Below are 21,136 nucleotides of genomic sequence, written 5' to 3'. Positions count from 1 at the left end.
TTAAGATCCGCGGTCTCTCAAATGACTTTGTTGTTGAATTTTGAGACACATATTAAAATTAAACAGGCACATCCCTGAGGAGCTAAAACATCTGGAGCTGTCATGCAAAATCCACGAGTCCCCAGCAGCATTAGAGTTTCATGTTCAACTGTCTGAATGTGTTTGATTGACAGCCGGCCCTTGGTGGCGTGAGGTCTTGAGGAGGGTAAAGTGGTCAGACAGAGTCTGATTTAAAGCCGCTGATATGTCACATGGTCAGGTCAGACTGAAAAAGAAAACACATCTTGAGAAATCTATCTACCTTCCTGTTTACTGCCTAAAAACCTCCTGCTGACTATTACTTATTTATGCTGTTATCCTCCTGCTCTGAGTAATTTGTGTCATTTTATTTTAAAGTACCAGGTCGAAAGAAATCTCAATAAAATTTGTTTGTGCTCTAAATTTAGGTTTACATATAGTTATATCATACTGTTCTTGCAGTGCAAAGAGAAAAACGGACTGAGCAGCACTATATTTTGTCGTTTTTACTCCATAATCCTCCCAATGGGACAATCTATTGCAGTTGTACAATAACATTTCAAGTACTTTCTGACAAATCCTCTTGAGGTTGATCGTCTTATTAATTCACATGCATTAGTCCAGGAAATTCTGATGTTATCTAAATTTTCTAAGATGTACACACAAAAAAAAAAAAAAGAAAAGAAAAACCCTCAGAGGATTTCACAGTGAAGCGGCTGTTGACATCACTGGGACATTTTTAGCATTTTAACTCTATTTGCATATATTCCTAATCTTTCTGGGGAAGTCTTGTGGTTTAGTGGATCCAAAGGCAGAACCTCGGAGACCAAAGAGCTTAGATGAAGCATTTAGAATAAGAAAATGAGAGGTAAGTCCAGTGATTTGGTGATTTGGGTGCACGTTGAAAGAGCATGTAGGGGAAACTGAAATGGAGGTGAAAAAGATAGCGGGAAACAAAAAAAAGAGTGTTAAATCGGTTCATTAAACTTCTCAGGTAGGAACTTTTTTTTCCTAGGCAATACTTTAAGGCTCATGTTTTCATCCAGATGAAAAAGAAATATGATCTTGTAAGAGTGAGCAGACAGGGGAACTTAAACGGCTCTACTGATGGATAGATGAGTCAGTTGTCTCAAAGGACAGTCAGGGGTCAAGTAGGCATCCCAACACACAAAGAGAGGAAGAACACAGGAAGATGACCCTAAAAAGAAAACTGAACGTCCAAACTCGTATCTTGCGCCGCAGGCTGTTTTAACAGGAGCTTATTCTCCTCATTAGATGATTTGGTCCTACCTACATGTGTCCTAATACAATCTGTTAGAAGTATGAATAATTTGGGGCTTATCTGTATTGTCACTTCTATGCATTGCCATACTGAAGATACTGCCACACAGGGTCATCGACAATTTTGGTTTTTGCAGAGAGATTCATTTTTACATTGTAACTAAGGTTTTTTGACAGTGTGAAATGCCTTGTTGCTGAAAGGTGCTGTAATGATTGATTGATTTTCAGTTTAATAGCATTCCCTCGTCTCTGTGGCCTTAGACTCCTAATTACACGGTATGCTTTCACATTGATTTAATAAGGTACTGTACCTTTGCAGAAGTGATATTTTAGTATTATAATGCATTTTCTTTTCAAACAAAGGTCACAAGACAGCTGGAGCCACGCTGATTGAGGGAAATCTAATTAATTATCCATTTGCATTGCAGATTAAGCGGTTGTGGAGAATCATCCAACTGAAAGGCAATGAGGAAAAGTAAATTGTTACAGGAGAAGAGAAAGGTAAATTAAAATAAAAGTCAATGCTGTATGAAGAGTGTGAATATCTGCGAAGTAAAGTTATTATTTGCTCCAATGGCGGAGTAATGGTCGTTGATCTAGCTCCGTTTTTCAAGAATAAGGGATACAATCATTGTCAGGGAGTGATTGTAAGAGTATGAAACATCATTGTTCCCCCTAGTGTGGCCAAACTTTAAATTAATCTTTGTGCACTGCAGAGCTGGAGGAAAAGATCAACACTGCATGCTCTGGAATACATTCATGTCCTTCAAACAAAGCTCCCCTGTAAGAATGGACTGTAAATAGGAGACTCTTTGCTGCACATCTGACATTGTACAGGACGTTGCAACAATGATGCCAAATGTCACTGCAGAAAACAGCAGTAAGTGTTGTTTCAACACGGACAGATATGTTCCTATAAACTTTTTCCCTACCTGGAAATGAATATGATCAAGTGGAAAGAACATTAACTGGAAAGAGAAAGAGAAGGAGAGAGAGCAAGACAGAGGTAAGGTAAAACTGAATAGTTAGGACTCATCTAAAACTTGGTGCAGTTGAAATGGTGAAGCAGAGGAAACAGGTCTCTATCACATTGGCAAAATAAGAAGGTAAAGTATTACCATTAACAGATTAGATTACTTAATATTCTTTGTCTAATAATGAAACACATGAAAGTAGGCAATTATTAGGTCAATAGAAAAACAATAATTTCCTTTTTTTTCTTTTTTTATTAAAAAAATTATAGCAGGCATGAACTGGTTCCTGTCCCCTAAAGAGAATATGTATGAAAATGTTTGCACTCAGTACATATTGGACCGCATTTGGGCGCCCAAACAAAACAAGCTCTTAATTTATTTGCATATTGCACAATAATCACATATGATAAATCTGCTCTTATTGCAATAAGAAATTAACAATCATGTGTGCTTACCTTTAAAATCCTGCCTCGTTTTTTGTTTTCAACAAAAAAAGCTAGTTTAGGATACCTGTCATCTGATTGACAAGTTTCTAAGTGTATGGAAAAAGAAAAGTGTAGCTGTCATACAGTCCCTACAAGGACTGTATTGTAGTCCACTTTTATGTGGATTTGCTGATCTGAATTGACATGACGCCACCTGCCAATCATTCTAGGGTGTTTGTCAGCAACTGACCAATCAGCGGTCGCAATTTGTCCCGAAGTACACGCCCCTAATTTCCGTAAACACTCCCGTTCATTATTGCTAACGCTATGGCTAACCCGCTGCGGTCATAGAGATTTTCGGGAAAATAAAAGGAAGTCATGGTCCAACTATGTCAGTGGGTAACGTGTAACTCCTACAACTGTTATCCAGAGCGCTTAGAGGGCAGAATACAATTTATTACATTTTCAAAACCCAAAGAGAGTGTAGAAGAATAAAGCAAGAAATGGATCAAAGCCACCACCTGCTCGTCTGTGTCAAGGTAACTGGTTACAAACATCATTTGTTGTCACAATGACACTGTATGACAGTCAAATCAAAAATCAATAAGTAAATGTAGTTACTCTTAATTTTTTTGTGTGTAAATTCCAATGGTAGCGTCCCACACAGCCTTCACACTCAAAGAGACTCTGTGCCCCTCATTCTTCCTCTGACTGCGAAAGACTTGGGCTTTAAGTTGATTTATCCGTTGTACCGCAAATAACCTTATAGACCTGATGTAGGACTCGGATAATTTCCTTGGCTGTCGTCTTTAGCTCAGTATTGGCTGATAATGTAAAAATGACTCAGATGTATTGAGTTTCACTACCTCTGCCATTATGGCCACTGTTTGTTTGTCTGAGGTTTGCTCTACTTCCGCATGGGGATGGAGCCGGCGTCATGTGGGCAGACTTTCCAGGATGAGTTGTTCATTCAGTATTTGTTTTTCTTCTATGGGCTATTTATATTGGGAAAGATAATGAAAAAAATTAACAGAGTTTCCAGAATAATGGTAAGAAACAAGAGTTGCAATTTTGCCATAATTCTAGACCGAAATAATCGTGCTCTGTGTGTCTCTGGAAGATCCGAAAAGATCTTGATTGAGTATGTTTTTTGTTTTTTTTCACCCATGACTAAATTGGGATTGCACAAGAGGTTAGAAACAACCATATTTGTACACTGTAATGCAGCCGGGATGTCGTCTTTGTTTGATGGAGGGAAGTCACTAAGCTGCCTGAAGTGAAACTTCAAAAAACAAATCCTGGTTAGGATTTTGCTGCTTCTTTCTGGACCAGCAAGGATAAGCTGCATTGCCTAATTTATCTAAGTGAAAAGAAACCTCAAAAATCTAGAACTTAAAACCATTGTGTATAGTCTTATTTTGCTTAATTAAGCAGAATTTTTTGTTTTACTGCTAAACTGCTGTGGTTTTTAAAATGGAAAGCCATGTGATAGAAAAAACGCTGACCTGTGACCTGCTGTCATCCCTGACTCTTCGTCTCCTCTCTAACTACTGTATCAGCAGCACAGCGGGACATTGGTCGTGATTATGCATCAGTCGCTGAGGGATGTCCATGGTTATGTAATCGCAGTCCAGTGGTGCTCAGCATCTCAGAGGAAAGAACCTGAGCGCTTTTTATCCCTGGAGTGACCCTCAGAGTAAGGAGAACCTTCTACGTCACTGTGTGAAAACTTATAACACAGGATATTAATATTGGATTTTATATTTTTAGATACTCAAATTTTGTATTAATCATTTCAAATATTCAAAGTTTTACAGTTTTACAAATCAACTGAACCATGCCTGAAAATGAAAACATTAATTTGTAAATTATCTCAGATATTATATAGTGAATTTATTTTACCTATTTCAACCTCTTCAGAGTAATAAAACATTCAGCAGGCGTCCAAGATTAAATAAGGTCATTATTTAATCCAGCCATCCCAAGAGCAGCAGACAAACAGATTAAGCCCTGGTTTGTTTTGATGTTTGATTTTTAGCTCAATTTAGTCATAGAACAATAATATTATCTATGTACTACAGGATTACAAGGTTTTTGATCATGTACAGATGAAAGATATTTATAGTCAGCTCATCATTCACTGTCGAGATCTCATTTTCAGCAAGCTGTGCCTGCGAATTCACAGACACATCAGCTCATATCTGGGCTGATTATCTAACCGTCAAGGAGCTTCTGCACCAGGGTGGCTGGGCTGTGCAGAGTACAGAGGGCCAGGCAAATTTTCCTGCAGTTCTTCTGGAGGGACACCTAATCACAAGTGATAGAGAGGCACAACTGGAAATTTGAAGGTAATTCATGTTGAAGTCAGGAACATTTCCAAGTCTTTCTTCCCCAGACAAAAAAAATATGATTGTGACATGATGCTGTTGATTTTAGGCTTTCACACACACCTTAAAGCTGCAGTATGCCACTTTTACATATAAAGGTACATATTTGTTGAAACTGTCTCTGTGTCATGGTAGTTTGGTATGAGACAGATAATCTTTGAAAAAAATCAAGCGCTAATCTCAGTGCTAACTGGAAACAACCAATCATAGCCAGCGCTGTAAATCATGCCTGTGTACACCACTCCTACCCCCCTCACTCATACAACTTTAGAGCCTGTTGTGAATGCTAAGTGTAGTTAGCATGGCCAACAAAGATGTGGATAAACTGTTTTCCTGCAATGGTAAGTTGTTTCTCTGCCATCACCACATTGAGCAGGGCGTACCCGAGGATGATTGACAGCTCTAACGCCTTCCTCCTGGCTCTGATTGTTTGTTTTTGCCATTTCTCCAGATGGCAATAGTAGTTCAGGGAGGAGGTAAAGGAGCTTGATTTTTTTCCATATATAATCTGTGTCATATTATACTGTCACCATATTGTGACAGTTTTAACAAATATGTAAAAAAAAAAAAAATCCCCCCCAAAAAATTCTTTTTTTATAATAGTTACGCACAGCAGCTTTAAAAGTGTATGGATAATATTCTTACAAATACTGTTGAGTTTTCTGCATTTTTGGGCTCAGACAGTTTGTCTGAATGCCACAGGATATATGTCGCATATTCTCCATTTCAAGAAAATCAGAAAGAACAGTTACGTCACTCCTAGAAGAAGCTTCAGAGGGGCTGGCTGCAGGTATGATGTCCACTTTGATGCTTTGTTGTCTTTTCCCTCTTTCCTGAGTGCTGACGTAGCTGCTGCATGTGTTGTTTTTGATGTGCTGTGGCTGTAAATATTTCCTTTGATTCTCTCTCTGCTGTGTTGTTCAATCAAATCAACCTGGGCAACAGCACCATTAGTCAGACCAAGCCTCACACAGACCTGCTGATGACGCAACACCCGATACTTTGATTAGCTGAACTCACATGAACCTGCATGTTACAAAAAATAAGAATGTCACCTTTGACATCACTAGTACTACTACTACTAATACTACTCCTTCTTGTATTTATTTGACATAAAACCATAAAGTTAGGTGCAGGTTTTTGCAGAAACGTCAGAAGACAAAATTGTCCTTTTAGTATAAAGTACCACATTGCACCGATAGGGGGCAGTGCTGAGCTGATCCCATAGGTATAACGGGCAACAGAGGCTTTTCTACTCATTGAATAGGCTGAAAACAATCAGATAAATACAAAAATTACATTCGTAATAGAATGTTCATAATTAATCTCCTCCTTGATGATCATTTCCACTGAAGCAGTCAGACTTCTAGAAATAAAGCCAAACAACGAAGTTTTGCAACAGTAAGAAGGATATGCACAGTATGTACAATAATATAATAATAAAGCTAATGTCATCAGTGATTTTCAGTTTTAATTAAAAACGGAAAGCTTGCCCAAAATTAATAAAAGATTCTTATTTCACATTATGCAAAGTTTCTTTCTTGCAACTGTATAGATGATGAGTACGAACTTTATTAAGGCATAAAGAAAAACTTTTAAAACAATTTTCTAAATAAAGGTCAAAATTGAAATATAAGATTCCGTTTTGGATTTTATATATTTGTTCATCCGATCACAGATGAGTCAGTGCCTCACCCTGAAAATCACCGGATGTCGCTGCTTTTGCGTGGGTGGCACCAGATTTGTGTCTTAAAAGTATTTTTTAACTAATTCTCCTTGTGGCAAATCCTGGAACAATGTATCTTTTCACATGTGACATCAACATTAACATTAAGCCAAAATTATGCATGCCGACTCTGACCTTGTGGCTGCGTTGACGTACAACTCCCTCATAGAGCATCAGCGCTATTTTAGTCCCAGACCAGAGTTCATAACCCAGACATGTACTTTTAACCAAGAAAGTTGTAAAATTAGTAACGTGCCTCTGAGATCATTCTGTGCTCCTGTTGTTCCCGTCTCTGCTGACAGCCTAATCAGCCGTGATCAGAGGAATATCCCGGCGAGTGCCAGCCGACGTCTTGCTTAGCCACAAAGCTGGGGTCACATCTGAATCCACACAAGCAGAATGATTACATAGAAGATGGTGTGGTTTGGGTGGGTGGGGAGGGATGACTGTACCAGAGTCAGCAGCAGCAAAGCCAGAGGTCACAGTTATGCAACAACCCTAAAGTTAGACCTTCACAATGGAGGAGACCTCAAACAGCAGCGTTGTTGCTGGCTGCCATTATCTTTCAACAGAATTTCAAACACTTATTACAGCTTATTTAAACATGGAGAGTTTAGTATGTCAAACCAGAGTGACCAGTTGATTCATTTGCCATTTACTTTGACAATGCTTGCTGTTTATTTTTATTTATTTAGTCTCTTTTGTTAGGAAAAAGAGCACAATATTCTTTCATGAAGGTAGGCCCCATATGGGTAAACTTGTACCAGCGGCTGTTCTTGATATGGGCCACATGGGCAATTTTCCAGGGCGGCAGAGATGGGAGGGTGACCAAGAACTATCTGTCAGTTGTGTCCTAAACAAGTTTGCTCTTACCTGTATGCATATGCAGTGGGATAAGTTTTCCTTGCTCGCTGCTGAGTACTGGAAGACCAGGCTGCCTGTTTACTACTGGGGGAAAACAAGTTCTGATAATTTTATGCATTTTAATTTGTTGGGGGTTGGTTTCCCCAGGGCACCAATCCTGTTAGAACCACCCCTGCGGAGGATTCTTTAGAGCAGGGGTTTCAAACTCGCATACGCAGAAGGGCAAAATTAAAAATTACGTTTGAGAAAATTGTATAAACCTAAAAAAACAAGCAAAATATTATTAGCACATATATATGCTAATATATGTGTTTAATACAATTTAAATAAAATTACCCTTTTATTATATAATAAATAAAAGGCACATCTGTGTTATTTATTTTTGCTTTCTCACTATTTCTTATCTTCTAGGTTGAATTCCAATGGTAATCTTTTTTTTTATCACACTGTAAAAATGCCTCTAATTTACAATAAAATACCAGCAAGTATAGTTGCCAAAATTGTACCGTATTTATATGGTACAATTCTGCAAATTAGAGACTGTTTTTTTTTTTTTTACATTGCTGTTAATGATAATGATGATAATTTTTGCAAGGAAAGTCCAGTAAGAAAAGTTTCTTGCACTGTCATGATCTCTCATTCTCACAAGTCCAAGTCACATGGCATCTCTTCTTCTGCCTGAACGTTAACAGAGCAGGCCACAGGTGGCATCAGCAAAGTATTCTGGGGTTTGTAGTGTTAGTGGTCCACATTTGGATTTATGTTGTAGGCCAAATGTAATTATTCTGAGCCAGATTTGGCCTGCAAGCCTGAGTTTGACACCTATGTGCTTGTATGTGTTCTCTCTAGCTTCCCCCTAAAGCTCAAAAACATGTATGTCTCTAAAATGCTTGAGTGCATGCATGCATGGTTGCATCCCCTGTGCTGCCCTCTAAGAGTGGGAATTTCTCCAGGGTGCATCTTGCGTCTCACCAGTGACCAAAATAAGTAAACAACAGCCGCACCGTCACCCTGGGTTGATAAAGGTGGTCAATAAAAGGACCTTAAATATCTCACCTCTTCTTCTACTTGCTGGGATTGGTTTGAAAGAGAGAAAAACATGCACACGAATAACAGGAAACAGTTAGCAATTAGACATGTTTGATGGTTGACACCTTCAGTTTGAAGTGACAATTAGTTTCTTTGCCGTCACCTCAAAATAGAAAATAAATTACCGACTTTTAAGCATCAAACAACGCATGTCTTACTAAAAAGCAAATTTTAAACATCAATTATGACATGTCAGCTAGTAATACACAACTTCCTGCTGCTTTATTTAGAACAAATGGCTTCCAATACTTAAAAAGACATTTCCTCTCCATGCGATTACCAGCCAAGAGAGGAAAGGGCCATTACTGGGATTCTCCACTCCCAAGATAAAAGACCTGGTAGAAAAAGTTGAACTTTCACCTTCCTGTCAAAATTTAAGTTGGCTTGTGCAATAAAACTAAGAAGTGAGTGGAATTGAACACTTGACAGTCAAAGGTGGAGGAAACTCCACAGTTGGGAGCCACCGTCAACCTCCCTACGTTCATTATTACTGTGTGTATGCTCTGCTAACCCTGAAAGGGACTCATCTAGAGATTATTAGGTGGAGGGAAAACTGTTAATTCAACAAGTTGTCAATCTTAGAGGAAAATTAAGTGAATAGTGAAGCAGAGAAAGAACAGAAGGGTGGAATAAGGGCGCTTGAATCAAGTCTATTGAGGGGACTGACACAGAAATCTATAATGTTCTTATAAATGGCTACAATTCATAAAATGCTGGGGGTTTAAACACTCTTTTCTCATAAAATCAATGGCTTGCTTTGACAGAGTGCTGGTTAGTCAGAGTCGCAGATATTTTCCACTTTGACAAGAGAAGAGAAGATTATTCTCCTTCTGCTAATATAGAGCTGTTAGAAATGACTATTTGAGTGTGATGTATTGCCTTGCGCAGAACAGAGGGTTTTATATCCTCCCTCTATTGTCCAATTAAACTGAAAAACGTTTAGTCATCATCGATTTGGCCTGAGGTTACGTCTTCACATCAGTCACCGCTGAGAAGGCTCATTGTGTCTCAGCTGGAGAGCAGACAGCAGGTCATTAACCCTCTGTGGTGTTCACACATCACAAGCAGAAGCATCACTGCAGACTGATTTCCTTTTCCTCCGCTCATTTTGTAATGCTTGGTCATTGGAGCATAAAGAACTGCGGCCTGTCAGATGTCGTTTATGTTCCGAAACGCACCGAGCCGTGGATTCTTCGCGTTGTTTCCTACAGTTTGGTCTGATAGTGTCCTAGAGGAGTGGTCGTTGCAGGTTCTTATTGTTCCACCGCGAACTCTATGGTGCAGCGGCTTGACAGCTGAATGCATCTGGGATCGAAACAAGCAAACAAAAATAAAACTCCACATGATCACTGAAGCTGCCACAGGCCACGGAGAGGACAGGATGTCCGATAGAACAAAGTATTTGTATTATTTGGGTAAAAAAAAAAAAAAAAGACCTAATAATTAAAGTTAAAAAAAGAACAATAATGAAACTTCCCCATCTTTTCTAAATGTAAAGATATATAAAGTTCCAGTATAAGATGAAAATTGAATGTAAATTGACGTTCATCAATGAGTAGGTTTACATTTTGGTTCAAAATATAGTTGACAACTTTGTGATGGAAAACATGACTTAACTAAGCCATCTATTTTTAGATATTCAATCACAAATATTGATAGAGATTTTTGGTATTATCATTTTGTTATCACTTTAGTTCATATTCAGTCTAATGTTAATCAGTATTATGATTTTCTGTTTAAAGTGTTCTCTTCCTTATGTGTGTATAAACTGACCTGGAGGTCGCAACTGTCTGTTTCATCTTCATGTGAAACAGTTAACTCTGTGTTTCCCAGACCTTAAATTCTTCTTGTGTTAGTTTGACCTAGAGCTGAACTGGGCTCAGACCGTAGATCAGATATCACACCTGGCTGGTTTGTTTAGGTTAGAAGTTTTACGACCTTTGTTGTTCTTCCTGACTGCCCCTTTTGGCTGTTCTGCTTGACAATAAAACAGGGGCTCGCGTGGAAGGAGATCAGAATTCTCTGTGAACGGCTGATGAGGTTGTTGATGGAGAGTTCTCCTTTTGCAAAAGCTTTGTCTATAAAATTCATATACGTTGTCTGTGGTCTTTTATATAGGTTCGAGAAAAATACCCAACAAATATAGATTGTCGTCCGTTATTTAGATGCTTAAACATTCTGACCTATTTAAAAAGGTACATCATAATGAAAAAAAAAATTCCTTGGAATTTCTGGGTTTTTTAAAATGAGACCGTTTTCCCCAGTTAGTAAATGTACCCAATTTAAGATAATAAAAAAAAGTTTTATAAAGAATGAAGGGATGAAAAAACACTTTTGTATTTTGCAGAGTTGAGCTGAAGAATATTTGTCTTCAGGAGAAATTTAAATCTCTACAGACTTTTACCTGTTTCTCCTCCATCTTCCACATATTCAATTCTCTGACAGAATCGCATATCTTTTTTTAAAAACTTTTCTATTTTTACAAACGTGTAACCTCTTTTGAATTTTTAAAAATGAGAGCGCTCACAGAAGCAAAACATTAGGGAAGGCAAAAATGTTTCATTTTCATTACCAGTCAGAAAAATATTGTTGCCCTTGATGTAAAAACTTAAATGGAATGTTTTTCTAATATATGCATAGCAAAAATTACTGATACGAAACATCTTGCTGCTCCTCTCGGAATGTTTATTTTTTTTTCTTTTGTAAGAATGTTTATGTTTTAAACTTACTTTCTTTTTGGGGTGAGTATTTCCTTTCAATGCACTGCTGTTTTTGGCTGTCCTGCATTGGCCTTACATTCCTCTCAGTGCTGAATCTTAACTCTCTACCGAAGTCCTTGAAGAGAGCAAACAGGAGGAAGGATGTAATAAAAATGTATGACACGGCGCTCGTTTCATCAGCTTTAAGTGTCAAACCTGATCACCGCTTGCTAGTGTGTGCTCTGATCTTATTCATTCTCACCTAAGCATTGCCTGGTTAAGTCTAGGATGTCTGTTCTGGGAGTTTTTTGTTTTTTTTTTCTCACATGAAATCCTTAACATCAGAGCAGCAGTGCATGAGAGACCCGAAGCAAACCCCAACAAAAACCCACTGAAGCACTTAAGCCTCAGAAATCTCTCATAATATTACAATTGTGACTAGAAAGCATTTAAAGTTTCATTAGGCCACAGTTTTAAGTGCAAGTTTATCTGTTATATAAATCAGAACAACCAGCGATGCGTATGCACAGATGATGTGGAAAACTGTCAGCCAGAGGTCAAAGGAGACAGTGATTGTCTTCATGATCTCAGTGCAGGATTTGGGCACTTTTTGCTGAATATGAAACTGGAAACTCCTACAACAATTAAGGCACAGCATGACAGTTGCATAATGCGTATCATAACAGGGACGAATAAACTCTGAATCATCTTTTCTTTGGTTGCATAACCTTTCACTGTGGCTAAAATGTTAGCCATGATGGAAGCGGTAGTGGCATACAGATTCAAATATCAGATTAGCGAAGGTGTTTTGAAGAACAGAATGGATTTGCCTCATACTTTTGTACTTACAGGTCAGAAAATCTATCAGGCAGCTGCTGCTCATCCAAAATGCTGCTGCCAGAGAGTATGGATCACATTACATCAGCCCTTAAATCCATGCATTGGCTCTGTTTGTAAAAACAGAATGTAAAATGCAATTGATGGTATGTAGAACCCTTTGGTCATCAGACAGCTCTTCAATCTGATTGGTATCTTTGCTCTTCAGCTCTGGGACAAACTGCTTGAACACCTGAGATGTGGTGAAAGTGTTGGCTCCTTTAAATCAGGTGCTTACTGCAGCTTTACTAAAGCATTTCTCTGTTTATTTCTATCAGATTTATTTTTTTTCTTCTTTGCATTCATAGTTCTTTTTACATTTCTACACGAGAAAAATCCTGTTTTGTATACCTTATTATTATAATATCTCAGGATATTGCAGTTTCAAATACGTTTTAGAAGGTTTTTAGTGTAGCTATTGTGAAGTAAACACTCCTGTTTTGTTTTTTTTGTGCTGGTTCATGGAAAGTAATATATAGTCCAATGTTGAGTCGCCAACCTCGCTGATGAATTCATACAAATCAAAACCCGTATATTCTAATACTTCAGTATTCAACACTCAAGTACAGTTGTCATTTTAAATTAAATAATATTTTATTATGCTCAAAAGAAAACAAAAACATGTACATGTAACACACACAGCTCTTCTCATCAAGTAGTGAGTTGCTGAAAAACGCCAACAGGTTTACTGTAGTCATGAACTTTCCAGTAGAAAAGAAAAAAACTGAAAACCGTAATGACTCGCTGTGACGATAAACTACAGAAATACAATAAAGACAAATGTCAATTCTTCCATGAAACAAAATTAACACTGCATAAAAGACCTCAGTTGGTTGAGTCAAGTGAATGTGGGGCCGGAGAATGCCCCACCGCCCCTTTAAGTGCAAGACGTGCAAAATCTGAGGCTGTTTCTTTGTTTGTGAGGTGCACAGAGTACAGAGCATCAATTCAAATGCCTCTCACTTCCCCGACAAGTAACATGACTTAGGTCTTATCATTTACATAACAGAACATGGTGGGATTCATTTAAAAAGAATCAAATATGTCAGACACTGAGTTCCAGTGTCTGAAAGCACAAACAGTTCTCTAAGGTGCAGCAGTGAATGCGATATGCCTTTCTACAATACACAGGTGAGCTTACATACTCTGATTTAAGATCTCAGATTATAGTCCAGCTACACAAAAACATATGATGAGAACATGTACATGATTCAGATTAATGCATAAGGACAACCGATGAAAAACTAAATTCATAGTAATTTTACAAAGCTGAGGGGAAAAGTGGCAAAGGAAGCCTAGTGGTCAACGGTGACATTGAATATCGGATCTTTATGGTGCTTTGCAGATGTGTTTTTACCCTTTTACTTTTCTGTCATGTCATAATCTAAAAATGTTATGCATTTTTTTGGGATTTTATGAGGTAACACAACACAAAGAACTGCTGAATTACACAGTTTATTTTTATTTTTTTTATATCTGACAGTCTTTTATTTGGATTTTGATTCACTCCTCTTTACGCTGATACCCCTGAATAAATAAAGACAATCAATCACTCCACAAATCTCAAGAATAACGCAATAGAGAAATTCAAATAAGTGTATGGCTATAAAACTAAATCTCAAGCTTTGACCCTCTCACAGAGCACTGACTAATTTACCAATCAGAGAAGGAACCAGGAAAACTTGAAGAATCTGTCCTCAGGACAAACACTGGGCATGTAATCCAAAAATTGCATGCCTTAGTGAGAGAGAAGCAAAAACAAAATCATTCTTAGACAACTTGTGTTTGCAGGTTGTCATAAAGCATGAAGGGCACATGCAGAAAAAGGTGCTCTAGTCTGATGAGACCAAAATTGTACTTTCTGGCCTCTGTGCAAAACGCTGTACACAACTATCCCCAAATTAAAATGTGAAACGGCAGGATCCTACTGTGGGGATAATTGTGGACAGAAACGCTGGTTGGAGCTTATTGGGAAGGTGGACAAGGAAAATAAGATGGCAAACAAAAACTGTCAGCGGCTGTAAAGGGTAGAGCCTTACATTCCATCATGACAAGGATCCTAAACATAAAGCCTGAACAACACTTGAAGAGTTTACGATTATCAATCTGCGGACATTAAAACCGATGTCCAAGGATGCTTTCCCCACCAGCCTGACTGAGGGTGAAATGTTTTGGAAAAAGAGTAGTCAAAAGTTTCAGATAAAAATTTGCAGATTAAGTCATGGCAAAACGAGGTCGTTTAAATCGACTAATTGAGATTAAATAAAAATTCCCAGCAAACTTTTTAAGGCTTTTACTCACAAAATTTTTGAATGCCGCATTCACATTTGCAAGCAACTTTTCGTTTGTCATATTATCCCAATAATATGCTTTGAAATTTATGGTTCTGATGTGACAAGCATGAAGAAGTTCAATATACTTTTGCAAGGCAGTGTTTATGACAGCTATCTTAAACCAGTGAGATATATCATTTGATCTAATGTTTTCTCATGGAAGAAAAAAATAATCTTAAGGAGACCAGGAGGTTTGTTTGAACCTGCGCTGTGCAAGCATAAACACAGGAAAAAACATGTTTGTTTGGTTTTCTTTTTTTTTTTTTTTTTTTTTTTTTGAAGCTCTCACTGAAAAAAATAAGTTTTATGTGAAGTGTCCAAATATATACACACATTTTACTCTGGCTCATCAAGTGAGTTCCTTACTAACAAGTTTTCTTTTGAGAAATTATTTTACTTTATAAAATTCTCCTCTTAATACATATCTCTGTGCTTTTCCTTCTCTTTCAGATTAAGATTTAGAAATCTATACTTACTGACAAACAAAATGCTCATTTCAGAGTTAAGATATTGCAGATGTGCAACAGTGTCAGAAGACGTGTAGTAAACGCCACTTATCCATTAGGTTTAGTGTGACTCTTAATACTAGAAGAGTCACACTCCATCAATGGAAGAATCACGTCTCGAGTCCAAACCACCAAATTATTTAATTCCAAAGCAAAACCCAGATTGGTGGAGTTAGATCTCTGTAACGTCGGCGTTTTGTTCCTTCGATGTCCACTGTATTTCTGCTCCAGCTGGAATACCTCACATGGTGATGCACGCAAATAGACTGTGAAACAAAGTTTTCCAGCTGCTTAGATAGAGCTTCTGCGTTTATTCAGTCTCCTGTAGGTGTTGATGCTGTGCAAACCTGTGGACACCGAGCTGATGCCTGAGTGATGGTGCAAGCTGCACACGCAGCCGTTCGAGTGCAGAGGGTTGGAGAAAGCCTCCCCCTGCTCCATGTAGGTATCCGACGTGGAGAGGTCACGTGGGATGATCATGGGGATGGAGTACTGCAGCTTCTCTCTGCTCTTGTACCAAAGGCAGGAACACATGGACTGGAAGTGGAGAACCTCGGCGTAAACGTTACGTAAGCTGCGGCTCGCAGCCCCTCCGCTGCTCCCTCCGATTGCGCTTCCACCGCCACATCCAGGCGGCGTGGAGGAGGGGGAGACGGGGTCTACGGAGCAGTTAATGTGCCCACCCACCTGGCCGTTATGGGCAAGAAGAGCCCTCTGCTCAGCGTCCCTTTTCTCATCCTCAGCATTCATTGTCATGAATCTCAGTACTGCTAAGTTGAGGAAGGCTCCAATCACCGCCAGACCCGTCAAGATGTAGATAAAGCTGAAGGCCACGTACTCCGGCTTGGTCTGCAGGGCATCCTTATTCTGCAGTGCCACGTAGTCCCCAAACCCGATGGTGGTGAGTGTGATAAAGCAGTAGTAGTACGCATGAAAGAAGCTCCACTCCTCAAAGTGAGAGAAGGCCATCGCCCCCACGCACAGCGTGCTCATGCAGGATATGAAACCAATGGTCACCATGTTGGCCAAAGAGACTTCGGTGCGCCTCATTCCAAGGCACTTCTTTAGGCGATGGAGCAGGTATCTGACGAAGGTGTTAATCCGCTCACCAACGCTCTGGAACATGACCAAAGTGAGGGGGATGCCTAGGAGGGCGTAGAGCATGCAAAAGACTTTCCCTCCGTGTGTGCTGGGGGCTGCATGGCCGTATCCTGTGGGAGAAATGGGAGAAAGAAGCAGGGTTACTGGGGTGAAACTAATGAAAACTACTCTGCAGATGACAGGGGTCTAACAAGAGAGGGCTGAAACCTGGACTTGAAAGAGACAGATGATTTGTATTCTCTGAGTGGCTCTTCAGATAAATTCAAACACTCTTCATTTCACAGTGGCAGAATGCAATTGGAGATGAGAATGCACAGGAGTGTGGAGGCAGGAAGAGCCAAGTATTGATGTCGTGTATGGGAGAGAGGTCTTGAATAATTCATTGACAATTGGTCTCTGCAGAGTGGCTTTGGCTAATGAGTGCATTTGCACCTAATTAGAGCTCAACATTGTTCCAGATCAAATAAACAGGACACCAAAGGCTAGGTTGTAAATACCCATCTGTATTTGTACATCTGAAAGAGAGAAAAAAATCTCTTTGTCTTGTATTACTCGGAATTTTTAAGTCATAAAACAGCCAGCAGAAAGGCAGCGGTACACTTTGAACAGCGAAAGAGCCCAGAGCAAGAAATTCTCAGAGAAGTCAGTTTTTAAGAGGGTTGCACATCAAAGTTTTGGGGAGAATTTTCTTTAAATTTAGCTCCCAGAGAAACTAGATATTTATATACACTGCAAAAAACACACACTACCTTTCTTTCCTCACAGTCACATTAGATCACACTCAACCACTCTTGTTTTAGTTCAAGTTTGTCAAAATTATTTTAATTTGTGAAGTGCCACAATAATAGTAGATATTTTAATGAGACTTCTAATTTTTGGCTTAAAATTCTTTAAATGCAGGAGTTTATGTACAATCTGTGTGACTTCTTTGCTGTCCTTCAACAAGCTTCTCATAAAGTTTACTGGAGATTTTTCCCATTTCACTTGAAATAACTCATGTAAATGAATCCTTTACACCTACATTTTCCACTTAACTTTGACGTCTTTTAGCCACTTTATGACTAATTTGGTGGTATGTGATGGTGTTAGTTATGGATGCAATAGACAGATTCTTTAAGTACTTTTTTTGCACCTGATTGTATATTTGAATATACGTCACATTCAAGGTCTTTGACTCCCTTGCCCATCCTCCTGACATGTGGAGCTGGTGCAAACAGAAACAGAGATAATCCCCCTGATAACCACAGGTTACGCAAGTCAAAGAGGTTGATCGAGAGTCCAAATGTAATTACCTGAGGGTTGATTTAATTCTCGAAGCTCTGGTTTTATTGGAACACCAATCTGTTTCGTCCCACCATCTTTCCTTCTGGTGCCAAATCTGTTTAAACATTCCCCCCTTCATTCAGCAAAAGCAGGAGCCACAGTTAATGATGCGATTTGAGTTATTTTATCTTTCGGGAGAACATATTGAATCCCATATTGAACCCCCTGTGAGAAAGATCAGCAATTTATTTATTTTATATAGAACCAAATTACAACAACTCTCCATTTCAAGGATCAACAATCCAAGCTGGGTTTAATCAGTCAATTCCATTCAGACATATTCAAATCATACTTGCAAAATCAGTTCAGTTCGATTCTGTATGCCAGTCATACAGCTTTTGTCTAGACTAGCTAATCTACAAAGCATTAATCTTTAATCTGGTCAGTCTGTTCCCTGAGGTGACAACTCAGATCTGTGAATAAGACTTATTTTTAAATGAATTTTACTCTCTTTATAGTTATTTTCATTATTGCCTTCCTTTTGTGAAGGCATCCCAGCTCACTTCCTCCATCACTGCACCATTTAACACATCTGCTGAAACAACTACAGTAGATGAGAACAGAGACCTAACATGTTCAGCTGTGGGAAAATAAGTTCTCGGCAGAATATGAATTTAACATGACGGCTTGTTTCGCTTTGAGATTTTTGTGCTCTACCAAAAATGTTGCAGCGCTCATTAAGCAAGTCAGCAGGACAGTTTGTTCAGGTGAGCCACAGACGAGGCTGCAGGGCTGTCACAAGCTCTTTGCAGTGGGGAGCGGCTTACTGAGACGCAGGGATCACCAGAGTGACAGCGGGGCTCATCAGCAGCAAATGCTGGCGCTTGAGGCGACAAGCCGCACACTCATAGCATGGTGTGAGGGAGTAAAGAGGTCCCGCATGACAGTCATCCCGCTTTCTCAGGTTATGAGAATGTTATCATGAGACAGACCATGACTCCTGTGTTGGCAAGAGTACCATTCACTCCTTAGGAAACAAAAAACAAAAAAACTCTCTAATAATGTGTTACTACCTCCTGGAGAACTCCCTGTCCTTCTGGTAGAAGATTAAATATTAACGCTTAATATGTGCAATCGTGTCACTACAAGGGCTTGATGATTGCATATGTACTTACTATTACTGGGTTGGACTTGTTTTTCCCTTTAGACGCGCTTTAATTATTAGTAGGGACGCACCAGTATGAACATGTGGGCCAATATCAGTAAGTGATATTAATACTACTGCTGTTATGGTTTTATTTATTGAATTTTAACATAAGAAAATATCTACGCTTGTTCATAATGACGTATACAAACATTAATCCATCGTACCAGCCATTGATGCGGATATAGAAAATACCAACTGAGAAGGAAGAGGGGTGACTGTAAAAATCAGTTTTTACTTCCTCCCACTTCTTTAAACATGTAAATATACTTTACCACTGTTCTTCTTTTGCTTTTGTTCTAAATTTATTTTCTGTGTATATAACTTTGTTTATCCTTTCATTACACGACGTTCAGTACAGTCAAACTCAACTAGAATCAAAGATTTGTAAACTGAGAGTAAATATGTAGCTATTATCCGAAAGAAAACATTAGATCATCAGATGGTAGAAGTTCATCCTTCTGTACTTGGCCTTGTATTTGGGAATGGCACTTCACTCGTCTCTCCTGCTAGTGTTGGTCAGAAATGCAGCGATTGCGTGGCGTCCTTGCTTCTGTCAGGGCAGCTGTGGCTTCAATGTAGCTTATCACCATCAATGTGTGAATGTGTGAATGACTGAATGTAATGTGAAGCACTTTGAAGTCCTCCAGCTAGATAAAATGCTACACGAGTACAATCCATTTACCATTTTTTAAAGCACTTTGGGTTTCAGTTTCTGCCAGCTGCCTCCACCAGTCAGATGACCTAATGTGTCTTTCTGATTCTAATTCAAATAAATCTTTCCATCATTTTACTAAATATGAGCCAATCTGAAAATACCATCAGCCTGAGAGGATTCTTATTTATTTTTAAGGCCTCAAACCAAGCGTGCAAGTCATTTTACCCACTCCTTTCATTTCAGTTTTTAATCAAAAATGGGTGCACATCATTCAGTCTCTGATTACTCAGTCTGATTTTGCAAATTAAACGCCCCATATCATCTGAATTCACTCATTTATGGCAGCAAAACTACAATTACTGATCCAGATTTTTTTTTTTTTCCATATTTCATCTTTTAGAGCTGTGATTGCTTGTTTGTCTGCTTAGATGACGGCTCACTGTATAAACTTGGCTCCCCAGGGCGTCTGCCTCTAAAGAACTAAACACACAGCATCCGACGTCTTCATTGCGCTGATTAATTGGCCTTAGGGGGGTGGGGGAGAAACGGTCTTTGAAAATAGATCAAAGAGCAGCATAATGTAGCTCTGAGGGCTCAGGCTCGCTGTCACTCAATTAAATTTCCATTGATTACCAAGAACAATTTGTTCTCGCCAAGAAAAGACTGGAAATGTGGCTCATTGGGGAGAGATTCTCAAGTAGAAGAAGCATCATCTTGTATGTTTATAATTTTATTAGTTTGTTAACATGATGTAGAGAGAAAATTTTGAGATAAGCCATTTTGCGCGCATGTAAAACAAGGCAAGGAGCACAAGGAACAAGATGACGCAGAGACCTAAACAGCAGTGGTGCTGACAGCGCTGATGACACTGGGCTTGACGGATAATATCCTCAGACATCTCTGCAGCCTGGAGAGCAGGCAGAGTCATGCTACATAATACACTCGGCTGTGTGTTCTTGTGTGTGTCCTGCAAGATCTCACACAAACATAGCTCCTTATTTTGTCTTTGCACTGTGCAAAAGTTTTCGCACTCCTTTAACCTTCCCGCAGCCACTAACACTCAGCAAAAATGGACATTGTTAATTTGTGATTAGTCCAAATGAGAACATTCTTTGTAGAATAACCTTTAACTGAAACTGAAGCTGCAAGTTTTCATTGTGAAAATAGCACCTTCACAAAATTTTTGTCATTTTGATACGACAAAAACCATCATTAGGTTGTTGCATTATGCGTCTCTCATTCTCTGTCAAAAACAGTCAAAACCCAAATAAATAAAAAATATCAATATTTGGTAACACTTTATTGGAAGGGGGTTGAATAAGACTGTCATGACACTTTCATAAACATGACATAACACATGTCATGAGCATGAATAAGCCTTCATGAATATTTATGACTGTTGTCATAAAGCGTCATTCGGTAAATTATGACACTTTTAATACAAAGTTGACATTATTCAAAATGTCTTTATGACAACTTGACATTAACCAAGAAATCATTACTGATTAAACTTTACCTTTAATAACATAAAGTTACCTGATTTTTAAAGTGCAATCAGTAATACTTTTATAACAAATTTATATCAGTAATGATTTCTACATTACTACTACATACAGGAGATGGAAAGTAAGTAGTTACATTTACTCTCATTGCTGTAATTGATTACAATTTGTCTATACTGTGTACTTTTTGAAGGGGTTTTAAAAAGCCTTACTTTTACTTTTATTTTGAT

General features: G+C 38.7%; 1 protein-coding gene across 1 annotated transcript in view; it reads right to left on the bottom strand.

The window, feature by feature from the left end:
- Window positions 1-12,914: 12,914 nt before the first annotated feature.
- The window catches only part of kcnk3a (potassium channel, subfamily K, member 3a), a 39,414-nt gene continuing 31,192 nt past the window's right edge, over window positions 12,915-21,136 (bottom strand). Inside the window, exon 2 of the mRNA XM_088001900.1 lies at window positions 12,915-16,389. Within this exon, the coding sequence (XP_087858026.1) occupies window positions 15,470-16,389 (920 nt within the window). The 3' untranslated portion in view covers window positions 12,915-15,469. The remainder of the gene's footprint in view (window positions 16,390-21,136) is intronic.

The sequence above is a fragment of the Poecilia mexicana genome, unplaced genomic scaffold (genome assembly GCF_051168715.1).
Source record: "Poecilia mexicana isolate PSO_F unplaced genomic scaffold, ASM5116871v1 scaffold_21, whole genome shotgun sequence".
Taxonomy (NCBI): Eukaryota; Metazoa; Chordata; class Actinopteri; order Cyprinodontiformes; family Poeciliidae; genus Poecilia; species Poecilia mexicana.
Note: the sequence above shows the minus strand (reverse complement) of the source record. Positions and strands in the feature narration are given on the sequence as shown.